Genomic DNA, 12615 nt, shown 5'->3' with positions numbered 1-12615 from the left:
CTTGAGGCCCTGTTACTCCACTGACGGAGGTGGAGCTGGGCAAAAGCCACTGTCTGGTCCTCATCTGTCGTTTTAGGAGAGCTTGTTGAAAGTTTTGTGCCAGGGAAGTGGTGTGGGAAGGCACTGCTGGTGTTTCTCTTTCCCTTCCACCCCTTTCCATTTTCATTCAATCTGTTGGCCTGTAAACATTTGCTGCATGTTCTGTGCGCTGGGCTTTGCAGGAAATATACCCCTTTCCCAACCTCAGCATCTCCTGGAGAATGAACCCACATTCCATACACTCTGTATAATTGTAGTTCTTTGAGAAGCAGACACAAAAGGAGGCGTCTCTGGGGAGGTAAGCTATGTCCTGAAATATTAGAAAGGAACAAGGAACAGTGCATGCAGTCCTTCCCACAATATAAAACCTGGGTGTCTTCTGCACACCATTTCTTCTCGCCCCACCTGCACTTACATGCAGACAAATGCACAGGGACATCCGTCTTCTGCGTCCCTGAGAAGGCTGACCTCCACTTGCATTCTGGAAGGAGAATGCAGAGGAGGCCTTGCTGACTGGCCAGAGGAAGGAAGCAGGAGCAAATTTAGGGGCCATTTCTTTCCTGATGCACCCCTCCCCCCCAGAGGAACCTATCCCAATGTCTTCAGCACACCCGGACACTGCCCCTGGGCTCTCAGCACTGTGACAAGGTTGGTATTCGATGCAGCAAGTGACACCTCCTGGTTGACACACAGACTAAACATGAACGAGATGTCGGGCCATGACTGCTGACCCATTTAAATGTGGAGGGGTGGATACAGAGAAGACTCAGAAACCACAGGGAGGTAAATTAAATGGCATATGGGCTGTCAAGAAGCAAATGCTACTGGATTGGGCAGCTTCACGTTTTATCATATTCAAAGGAACTCTTAGCAAAATAAACACACAAATAAACACGTATGATCTGATTTATTTCAGTTGCAGTTCGGAAGTCTGGATAACAGAAGAAGGCCCCATCAAGTTTCCTGCTCCATGTTTTCAAACTCATTCATCAACCTTACAATTTTTCAAAGGAAAAATCACTTTGGTCACTCATATGAAGATACTGGAAAATGGGGCAAACCTTCCTAAGTCCTGATGGCCCTGAGGGTCAATTTTTAAATAAGATCAAATGCATGGACACAGGAACACAATAATGACAACAAAATCTAACAAATGCCATATTTGGTAGTCTGCACAGAAACCACTCACTCTCTTTGAAAAGTGTGATGTCTTGACAGGGGATATAGAAAATTTTGGGTTAATTCTAGGAAATGGGATGGAACACTGACAAGAATCCTACGTAGTAGCCATAAGCAACCCAGTAAGATGAGGGACATATTCTTCCCTTTGGGATGTGCTGGCGTCCCTCCTGCATTCTAGGAGGGCCTAGCTGAGTGACAGGTTTTTGTACCTCAAATCCCTTAATTGTTTCCCTTCACTGTTACAGAATTTGAAGAGCCACTTATTTAGAAGGGTAAAGGGACAGCCTGCAATGTACTTGACTTACATTTCTACTCCAATGGAGAAAGTCAAATTCAAGAGAAATAATAAGTACTTTTTGTATATATCATTACTCAGGATTGCCTAGTTCTCTCCCATAATTTAATACTATCTAGTCCTGATGGAGTCAGATGGGTGAAGGACAGACACATCCCCAGGAGCTATAATCAGGGGTGCTATTTCACTGAGAAAACAAGAGAGAACTCTAGACACATATATTTCTTAACTATCTGGGGATTCATAATGTTTAAAACAGAGTCCATTTTTCTTCCTGCACTTGGGCACTATCTGGATGAATTAGTCAGGGTAGAGGTAATTACTGAGCACCAGCTCAGAAGTTGGCATGCTGCTGGCGGGCGAGCAGGGGCAGATCAGGTGCTGCCCTTGGAAATGTTATCTGGAACCTGCTTCTCATCGTCTCTGAGCACCCTCCTCAGAGGCCTACTGCAGGGCAAGGCAAAAAATGTGAACCACCACCACGGTGCTGAGTGTGGCATGTGCAGGCTGCACAGAGGCTCGCTTAGTTCTGGCTCACGACCGCCCTCGCGTCCTCCCTTACTTCTCTCTGGTTCCATAGCCTCGCTTCATAACTGATCCTCTGCCTAAGTCCCTAAATTCCGATGACTCCTTGTTGTCTTGTTTACACAAATCTGCGGCCCTGGTGCATCCCCTCTGCCTGGGCCTCAGCCCTGGAGCCCCCAAAGGGCTGGAGGAGTTCGGAAGCCCGCAGCCGCTGCCTGCACTCCTGGTCTCCATCAGGTGCCACAATCCAGCCACCCTTTCCCTAGGCCCCAGTTTCACCTCATCGCTTCTCCACGCTTCTCAAACTTCAACTCCTGCTTACTCAACCTAGCTTCCCGCACAGGTCAGGAAGCAAGAAGTCTTGGGGGGGGGGGCTGCAGCTCCTCAGGAGCAGAAGCCCCCAAGGAAGGCAGCTCTTTCCACTTCTTTGCCCATCTTTTCCTTACCATCTCCCTGGAAATTCTCTGCCACCAGCCCCCTGCCCGCAAGGTAGTATCATCATTAGCATACAACTATGTGTAATTTCTTCTGCTTAGAAACAAACCCATTTTTCTCTTTCTGTTCATACCAAAAATCTTCAGAAGAGAGAACTTCATGTACCATATCCATTGTTCTCTTTCCATAATCTTTACAAAATAAAGTTTTCAATTGAAGTACAACCTACAGAAAAGTGCTCAATATCTGTGACTTGAAATGCACATGTTTACATGCCCAGCACCCTGCAAGTCTCTCCCATGCCCCCTGCTCATTGCCCCTATTCCAGCCCCCAGAGTCTCTTCCCAAACCCCTACTCAATGTCCTTGTTCCAGCCCCCAGCAGCACAGTCTAGTGTTGCCAGGAAGGTTCTCTGTTGTTCCTCTTGAGCCCATGTCCATTGGTTTTAACGTCCATTGATGTACAATTGTGCTTGCCAGCACCACTGCCAGCCTCCTCATTGCTGAGAGATTAATACACAGAGCATCTTACTTCCTTGAACCCCAGATGTGCACATCCAGCTGCCCATTCAGTCCCTCCCCCTAGATACCACCAGGCATGCGAACCTGCCCTGCTCCTTCAACTCACAGCAGAACTCATCTTCAGTGGCCTTTCCTGTCTCTCCTTCTCATACCCACAACTGAAATCTGCTGTTTGTTCTTCCCAAAACTACCCCACATCACCCCACCTCTTATTAAAGACACAGCCATGACTTTGCCAGGTCCCATGACCCCATGGCTGCTCCTGGATTATGACACCAGCCTCCAGCATGGTGTCCACTTCTACCCATGCCTTCTACCCACTCCCCTGATGGGGTGTAGATAGATGCCATCTGTCCTGTGTTCACACACTCCAGTGATCTTTCAGCCCAAAGAAAATATCCCAGGCATTGGGTCGAAAGGCCCTGAGGGTCTCTCCTCTACCTCCACACATACATCTTGTTAATAATCATCTCATGTCCCTCACACCATCCTGGTCTCCATGCCCTTTCTCAGACACACCAAGCATGTCCCCCTCAGGGTCTTTGAATTGGCTGTCACTGCTTGAAAGACTCTTCTTCAAGAGAACCTCAGGGTTCAGACATGTAGTCAGGAAATGTTATCCTCTGAGCAAGCCCTTCCATGTTCATCCTATTTAATACTGGATGTCCCATGTCCATGGCCAACTTAATTTTTCTCCTTTATACTTATCACTATTGGGCTCTCTATAAGTTTACTTTTGTTTGTTACCTGCTTCTTGTTGCTAGAATATTCACTAGGGGAAGGTGGGTTTGTGTCTGTTTTGTTTATGTTCTATTCCTGCACTGAAAGCAGGGTCTAGTGCACAGTAGGTGTTCAATAAATAGCAGATGAATGAATGGTTTTCAAGGACACTTTCACTGGCCATGTTAGAATCTTGTTTTTCTAGATTTTCAGTGTCATAAAGACAATCCCTTTTTTCTCTCTAATTTGTCCAATTCCCTTTTCTGGTCCTATTCATAATATTCATAATCTGATTCTTAATACCCTTTTCTCATTGAATTATTGTTATAATGTTACAATTAGTAAAAGAATGAAACATTTTATCAGATCAAATGAAATCAAGACATAATAAATGCTCAGATGCAGAAGACTTCTTTTGCAGGAGCAAAGAGTGTACCTTCAGTCTGCCTGAGGCTGTCAGTCCAGACCAAGGCTGCCAGGGGAGGGGCTCCAGCCTCCCTCTCCAGTCCACACCTGCCACATGGGATGTCCTGAGGTGCTGAGGGCAAGTCCTACATCCTGCCTGTAACTGGCTCCTCTTCCTTCACTGTAAGACAGCCTGAGAGGCTGAGGACAGTGGATTCAGAAGCAAGTTTGTGCTCCTATTTTTGTTGCACATAGATGAAAGTCAACGTTATATTGTAGGAAATATGATTTTAAGGGTGAGGAACATTGCTATTAACTCACGTATCCACATTTACAACTTTTTAAATTTCTATGCTACTTTCTCCATTGACACTTCATTTCCTTCTCCATATAATGGGGATAACAATTTTCTACCTTTCAGACTCACCACAAAAATTAAATAAAAGAAAGTCTGCTTGTTAACCTGCTCACCATAGTCACTCAGCAAATTTATGGATTCATTTTTATCTTCAGCATCATTCAGAAGCATCAGTTTCTAGAGGGACCCACTAAAATGGCACACAAGTTTCCTCTCTATAAATTGGGTTACAGAGTGTGCTTGTCTTAGGAGCTGGGTCAAACTATGAACACTGCTGGAGGAAAATGGACTCGTCTCCCCAGGGTCCACAATGAGTCTTCCCCGTAGGGCCCAACTGGCTGCTGTCCCCAGAAATTGCTGAGTCAGCTGTGAGGCTTCCCACCCTCTGCTAGCTGAGCCCGGTCTTAGGACACCACCAACCTCACTGAAACCCAGTTCCGTGGCCCACAAAGTGTCACGACAGACCTCCTATGAGACCATGGGTGGGCAACACACCACTCAAAACCTATGGGAGGGCTTGTCCAATCAACTGCAGGTTCCTAGAGGCTTGGACTGGGCAGGTCTCTGGGGGGTCCAGACCCCATGCATTCTAGCATCACTTGGTGACCACGCTGCTGGCCAAGACCACACCCTGAGAAGACAGGTAGGTGATGTTTAGCCAGACTGGTCCCCTGTGGGTGCTCAGTACACATTATCCACTTCACTGACACTTTCATTACTACAGTTACTGCTAGCTCATTAGCATCTTTTTTGAATGATGGAACCTGTTGGGGAAGAGATCCCTTGTGTTTCTCCAGGGGTCCTGTACCTGGGCCCTGTAGGTGCTCTGACAATGGGAGGTGCCATAGACCACTATCTGCTGAGACTTCTGGGGATTTTCATGCTGACTCCACTACCTAATCTGCTCATTTCTGTGCTCAAGTTATTTTAACACCATCATGTATATTAGAAAACTGAGGCATGGAGAAGGTGCCTGCTGCATTGCCCAGATGGAGTAGGAAAGAAGGAAGAGTGTATAAAACCTGTTTGGTAAGTCCAGGGATCTTGCTAATTTTCCCCACTGCTGCCCATATAATCCAACCACAGATTTGTTTTGTTTTGTTTTCCCGGAATGGCCTGGCATGTTCCCTTGACCTCACTGAGTGGTTATTTTGACAATATGCAGACACCATCTAAACGAGTATGCGGAGATCTGATCTGTGATAAGAGGGAAAAGCCCCCAGGTCACACTTCTATGTCAGAGATTCCCTCATAGGCAGCATTTGGAACTGGGGTGGTCTCAGCTTAATGGATACGCTGTTTACTCTACTCTCATGTCACAGTCCCAGACCCGAGCACCTCCAGGCAGCAGTTGCTGGAGACAACCACAAGGCCATGCAGAGCCAGACCAGCTTCCTCCAGTCAGGGCTAGTGTAGGGCTCCCAGCTGGCCTTGCCCAGGAAGGCACTGATTTAATTTGGTGTGATGGCGCCAGAGTGTGTCTGTTCTGCACAAAGCACACCCCACCCAGAGGCTGCCTGCTCCCCCCCAAAGCCCTTGCAGAGTTTGTTTCTTCAGTTGGGCTGTAGAGGCACATGCAGAGGCCAGGCAGCTTTGTGGCTGGGCTGAAGACTGTGTGCAGGGGCTAGTCACCTCCAGGGTCTGCCTCAAAGCCCTGAGTGGCCAGAGCTATGGGCACAAGTCTCAGCTGGAAGATCCCATGTGGAGGATGGGTACAGGTCTTGTGAAGGTCACATGCCTCCAGAGATTTCTTTACAAATGTAGGTATCTCTTGTCTGCTATGGCTCCACTGAAGGAAATCCTGCTCACAGCACAGTGACAATGGACTCAGCACCAGGGATCCCAGAGGCCCCCTCCTTTCCCACCAGTGAAGTCGACCCCTACACTCCTCAAAAAAGTTTGCTCTAGACCCTCCAGAAATGTGACCAGAGGTCTCCACAGAAACTGCACTTCACACTTGCTGTTGAATAAATAATCAGAATCCTCTTTACCACCAGGGTGTTCATGCCACGAATTATCAGACCCGAGTCAAAGAGGTTTTTAAGGTGGGAAGAATAGAATTACTTTCTGAGAAAGAGAATCTAAATGCCAGTCTCTGCAATCATGGCCTTGATTTTTATTGTAATTACATTCTTTCAGTTAGATGCTCTGAGCAGCTTGCCCTTTGCCAGAAACAGAGCCTTCACTTCAGGATGTGGGGAACAGCCAAGGCAAGGCCAGCGTCTCCTGGCCCTGGGCACCTCCCAAATTATCCAGGGCTCACTCCCACCAGCCCATCCTCTGGCAGCGCTCTACAACCTTTATCCTGTGTCTAATCTCTTCTCTTGGAACAGGTCACACCTGTCCCGGTGGAACTCAGCCAAGATAAAATATCAATCCCAACATAAAATCGAACAATCAAAACATAGGTCTAATGTGGCAGACCCACCCCCTTCGAGTGGGGTGCAGAGGGGGTAAAGGCTTTTCTCAGCAGGCCGGTCCCTGGACACTGGGAGTGACCCGTCCTCCTTCTCCCTGAGAAGGGGCAGGGCTGAGACAGGGGAGAGGGTTGGGAGCATCCATTTGACTCATGGGAAAAGCCTGAGTTGCCCAAAATGTGTGAGAAGCCAGGTCTCTGTGCTCCTGACCTTCACCTTCCCAGGGAAACTGCTCTTGCTCATTTACAGCATGACTGGTTTACAGAGGGGCAGGCTCAGGAGAGCTTCTTCAGAGCATGTCCCACATACTAAGAGCATCTGTCCACCCTCTTCTCTCCACATCCTGCTCTGTGTCCCCAACCCCGATCCTCAGTGCACCCAGCTCAGAGCCTCTCCTTGGGGTAGGGTTCCCCCCGGCCTGGCTCTACACTGGCCCTGCCAGATCTGAGGGTCCTGCTTTCTACCTGGTGCTTGTTTGTGAGGCAAATCACAGAAAAGGCTCAATCTGGACATGGAACAACCCTTTGCCAACCCTGCAGTACAGTTTCCCACTACACCTCCCCATCCACTACGTTCCAGAATCCGGACCACAGTGCATAGGGGAGGAGGCCTCTCTCATCACTATGCCCCTGCCCTTGCCTGGATGGGCCTCTGGGCCTGTCCTGCTAAGAAGTACTGGCCTTCAGGATCGCACCACTCTCCCTTCCCTGGTGCCAGGCAAGGGGTAGGGGGCTGTGGGGCAGGGAAAAGAAAGCGCATAAAGTGACTGTCTACTCTCCAGACAAATTGAATCAATACAGAAGCTGGCAGGGAGCAGTGACAGGCCACTGGTGGACTTGGCAAGGGTATCTGTTTTCAAGCTAAGAGAAAGAAATGCTTGAAACAAAGACCTCCCAGAGTCTGCTATTTGCAGCCAGGACTCAGAACCCCAGGCGGTAAGATATCGTCACTGTGCCCAGAGAACGACCAGATGCCACTGCCAGGCTCACCTGGGCCCATGGGCCTGCTGCCACTCAGATTTACTTGGGTAATGGTGGGAGGTGTGGGGATACCAAAGCCTCACGCTTTAATTGGTGAATATAAATGTCTTCCTTTGATTAATAAAAATGGGACATAGACTACTTCTGAATGAATACTCTTTGTTAGAGAAAATTTTTCAAAGCCCAGGTTGCATGAAGGCACAATAGGAGTGTGCTTTGCAATGAAAAAGGCCTAGAAACCACCACCCTTAGATCCCCTACCCTGGGGAAGGAAGGCACCACTGTGATGTGCCACTTCCTCTAGTCTGGGCTGAGTGTAGTATGTACAGGCTGCTGTGTAATTAGAATCTGTTTCATATGAATGGGTCTTTTGCAAAGAAACACCTCCTCACCTCTGCCTCCATTCTTAGAATGTTCCATATCCTTGCTGGTGGCTCCGAGCATCATGTCAATCCAACTGGGTTCCCCAAGTTATCTGCCTTTCCCCAAGGAATGCCTGTTTCCACCAGGCAGCCCTCTTCCAGAAGAGAAGGCCATCCACCTTGTCCTGGGGGCTCCAGGGCAGTCCCACCAGGTGGAGGTGAGGCAGCCTTGAGCTCCTGAGGGGCACTGTGATCCTCTAAGTCCTTTTCTACCACCATAAAGTGCAGACCCTTCGGGGAACACGAGCTGAAAGGCCCGGAGGGCTCTCTTCCTCCTCGGCCTGGGTGTGATGAGAGGCCTTACCTCATGGGACAAGTAGAAGGCCGCGATGCCCAGAGGCCAGAAGCAGCAGAGCATGGAGAAGACACTGAGGCCCAGGTGGTCCCGCGGGGGCATCATGAGGAAGTTGTCCTCGCTCTCTGTGTCGCTGGAGTAATCGCTCTGGGGAAAGGAAAAGAGAGCATTAATACAGGAAGCACCCACGATGGCCCAGATGTGGGAGGGGAGCCAGGTTTGGAGCAAGTCCTCCCGGAAGGTTGCTGCTGTTGCCTGCCAGCGGATGCCCCCTTCAAGAGAGGTCTCCACTGAGGACACTCTTAGAACAAGGAAAAACACATCCCAAGTGCAGGGCTTTTGCATCATTCCACAGGAAATAAAATCCTACAGGGACCATAATTTCACAGGGCTTTGGGATAGAGGCCTGGGTGCAGTTTGAATCCATGATGAAGGGGCCTGGAGCTCTCTGCAGGCACAGAGCAGTGTGCAATCCTCGCACACTGTGTGCAAGAGACCTCAAACTGGTTTTTAGGACAAAATATGGCTGTTGTAGGAGGAGGGGGCACTGTCCTCAGATGCTGATCTGAGCACGGCAGGACTGGGGCCTGGTCTCGACCCTGGTGTCATGGCTTCTTCCCAAGGAGCTGATGGCTGCTTTCTGAGAAAGCTCTTTTGCGACCAGGTCCCTGGGTGGGCTGCTGGACTCAGCAGAGGCCTGGAGAAAAGTTTCTTTGGAGTCTAATGCAGGAGATCGGGTACCTGGTACAGGGATTGTTAAAAAGCAGCTTGGATGATGTCCAAACTCCCCAACCAATGGGAAGTCCTGAGCCATCCTCCTGGCAGGGGTATGCAGCGTTGGGGACGCTAGCCCTGTGCCCACCAGTTCCAGTGAGCCAGGCCTGAGTGCAGGGCTGCTTTGTTCCTGACCATGTGCTGGGCCCCGCATGTGCTGGACTCCATGTGCTGGGCCCTGCATCGTGAATTTTCTCTCACTATAACAGGGCACACTTAGGCTGACTCATCCAAAACCCAGGGCTATTAAATCTGTGTGCTTATTTTATTCAAAGATGGAAAGGTATTTTACTCTATTTTTTTTTTTTCCTAAAAAAGAAATGGAATTTTTTTTTTTTTTTCCTGAAAGAGGGTCATTAGCTTCTAATTTCCTTTGCTAGAGGCTGTTAAACACCTGACTCCCGTGTCGCTGGAGACACCTGGGTCACAGCAGTGCACTCTGGCCACTCCCTCAGGGGGCTTCAGAAGAAGGCAGCTACTTGAGGCTGGACACCTGTGAGAGTAATTCCCCCGGGATGCCAGCCGTGCCATGTCACTGAGGCAGGACCAGCAGCACCCGCGTGCTTCTCCTGACATTCCTCACAAAGACACAGATGAAGCCCACTTGTGACAATGGGTGTCCTTTTCTATTGTGGTTAATTAAATGCACGTAAAACTGCCAATCGGAGCTGCTAATCAGTGTGCAAACAGCTGCAGTGTTGCAGTGAAAAGATAGAAGCTTCCCATGAGGACGGATTTTGTCTGAGAGAAACCTGGAAAATTATGATGGGCTCATTCAAATCACTAAGACCTTCTCTGGAGGCCTCGTGATGGGGTGCACTGTCTGCAGAGAGCCCTGTCCACCCTGTGCACACACACAGACACACACACAAACGTGTATTCTAGTACACATATACATGCACATGCACAAATACACACATAAACATATCTGCACACACATATACACACATATACATACACACATCTCTCCAGGTCAGGGGTTCTGGGCATCCCTTCTCAGAGAGGATCAGCTTCTTCCTGCCTGAGGGTGGTCATTGTCATTTTTTTTCAAAGATTTATTTATTTATGCATACAAGAACTGGGGCACAGGTCAGAGGTGTGTGTGTGGGGGGCGGTGTGGGTGAGAGGATTCACCAGAGACAGAGTGGGGAGCAGAACAGGTAGATTGACCAATACACTGCTGAGGGGAGCAGCGGGTGAGTCAAGAGAGGTCTGCTGTGTGATGTGGGTCACCTCCCTGGCGAGGAATCAAACTCATGCTGCAGTGGCTGCGGATAGCTTCACAGTGCTGCGTCTTAACTTCTTGCGCCACCAGGGAAGCCCCCACTGTCATTCTTCATACTGCCCAGGGTGAGTCACAGTTGCTGGGAAGTTTTCTTCCCCAGGAATCTGAGACTGCCCAGCATCCCCCCAGCAGACAATGCCTACACAATTTATATTTTTCCTAAAACAATCATCCTTGAGACACAGGGCCAGCCCATGAGCACACAGGATCTTAGACCTGAATGAGGGGTGTGTGTTACTGAAGGTGGCATCTGAATGTTTTCCTTCAGTGTTTCCCTGCCGATAAGCAAGTCTGTTCCATGGCCTTCAGCACCTTACTTTGCAGCCAGGCCACTTGAGTGAGTGCAAGGCAGAGATTGGGTCCACTGAGCGGTGCTTGCAAGGGCCTTCTGCACCGGTCTGGCAAGGTCTAGGCTAAGGGAGGGACTGAGCAGGGCAACCTCAGGGCAGACTGTACCCAAAGAGTCAGCCCTTCTTCTGTTTGTCAGCTCAGACCTCAGCTCACAAGCTTGCCCTTATGGTTAAGACACTGAGATGTATGTTCTCCCACATGGCAGCAACTCTATGGTATGTGTTTTGTTTTCTGTGGGGTTTCATTTAGTTTATTTTGGTTTACAAAGAGTTTTACATACCTGAGCTGGCTAGATACTCATACCAACTCTGGAGATAGATTAAGTTACTATATTTATTGTTATTTCTGTTTTGCAAAGGACAAGGTTGGGATTGCCAAATCCCAGACCCACCCAATCAGTGGCTGCCCCTTTCAGAGCTCTGTATGAAAAGCTGTGTTTGGATAGCAGTACTTTGCTATAAACAAAATCCTGCTTTGCATCAGTTGCGTCTCGTCCAAGAATAAGGGGTCTGCCCCCCAGCCCAGGATTCTGATGGCTATGCTTCTTGACTGGTCTGTTTTATGATGTCCTGAGGTAGGTGGGCAGCTGTCATAGACAGCTGAGTTTTCCTGATTGAGAAGCCAGTGTCCTGTGAATGGGTGCCCCAGACCACACAGGCAAGCTGGCAGCCCTCACCCTCACTTCAGAAACTGCTTGCATCTACATCAGAATCTCCATGGAGCAAAGAATTAGCTTTCAGGGCACTCCCCCAAGTTTTCACAGATTTTTATTTAGAAGCATAAGAGAACCACACTCTCTAAATTGCAAAGTTGTGGCTACATGGCACTAAAATAATTAGTCAATTTTGAGTAAAATGGATTTTAAAAATTTAGACAAATTACAGGGCAGGCCAAAACAGCCTAGCTCTTTTTATGCTCTCTCCTCCATCAGCGGGTGCTCTGTGGCTATAAGTTGCCATGGGCATCGTGCCACCAAGCGGGCAGGAGGAGATGAGACCATCCTGGGGAGGCTATGAAGATGCCAATAAGACAAGGAGAAAAATACACACAGTCACCAATACCAAGAAATTTATCAGGTCCAGCAGCTGTTTTTAAAAGTCTTCTTCATGGGTCGTTAGACTGGACTATCTGCAAGGCAGACTGAAAGCTCTCCTAAGGAGTGCATTCATGTGGAGGTCCTCCCTTTCCAGCCAAATCTTTGCAGGAAGCAAATGCTAGAAGGCAGAGAAGCAGGTGCCCAGCAGGCTGCAGATCCCCAGGCGGTACCCTGCCTGTTGTCCTCTGTCCCATTTTTCTTAACTCTACTTAGAGAGGCAGCTCTGAGTCCCTTTGGTGTCTTCTTCCTTGGGATATTTTAATAAAATAATCTCAACGTCAGACATGGTGTCCAGCATTTCACATTCACTCGGCTCTATCTCAAAGGCTGTGAGAGAGCCCATTTTTGGGGTATGGTGCTGGGCCAAGCTTTGCTCTCACTCATGGCCTTACACATCCACCTACTGCTCCCCTCTATGCCTCACACTGTCCTCCTTATCACCCCCTGAACTTCTCGGCTTGCTGATTCTGGAGGGCATGTCTCTGAGTGGCTGGAGGGAGATAGTGGAGGCCCAG

The 12615-nt window shown here is 48.9% G+C and overlaps 1 protein-coding gene across 2 annotated transcripts in view; it reads right to left on the bottom strand.

The window, feature by feature from the left end:
• SYNDIG1 (synapse differentiation inducing 1) overlaps positions 1–12615 on the bottom strand; it is a gene marked incomplete at both ends in the record, with an annotated part of 114201 nt that overhangs the window by 59849 nt on the left and 41737 nt on the right. Inside the window, one exon of one of the 2 annotated variants that reach the window (XM_084247668.1) lies at positions 8604–8741. The exons of the other annotated variant lie outside the window; for it this stretch is intronic. Within the exon in view, the coding sequence (XP_084103794.1) occupies positions 8604–8741 (138 nt within the window). The remainder of the gene's footprint in view (positions 1–8603; positions 8742–12615) is intronic. 2 annotated transcript variants of the gene reach the window in all.

The sequence above is a fragment of the Talpa europaea genome, assembly GCF_964194135.1.
Source record: "Talpa europaea genome assembly, chromosome: 11".
In the NCBI taxonomy this organism is placed as follows: Eukaryota; Metazoa; Chordata; class Mammalia; order Eulipotyphla; family Talpidae; genus Talpa; species Talpa europaea.
The sequence above is the reverse complement of the archived record's forward strand: the minus strand, read 5'-3'. Positions and strand labels throughout refer to the sequence as shown.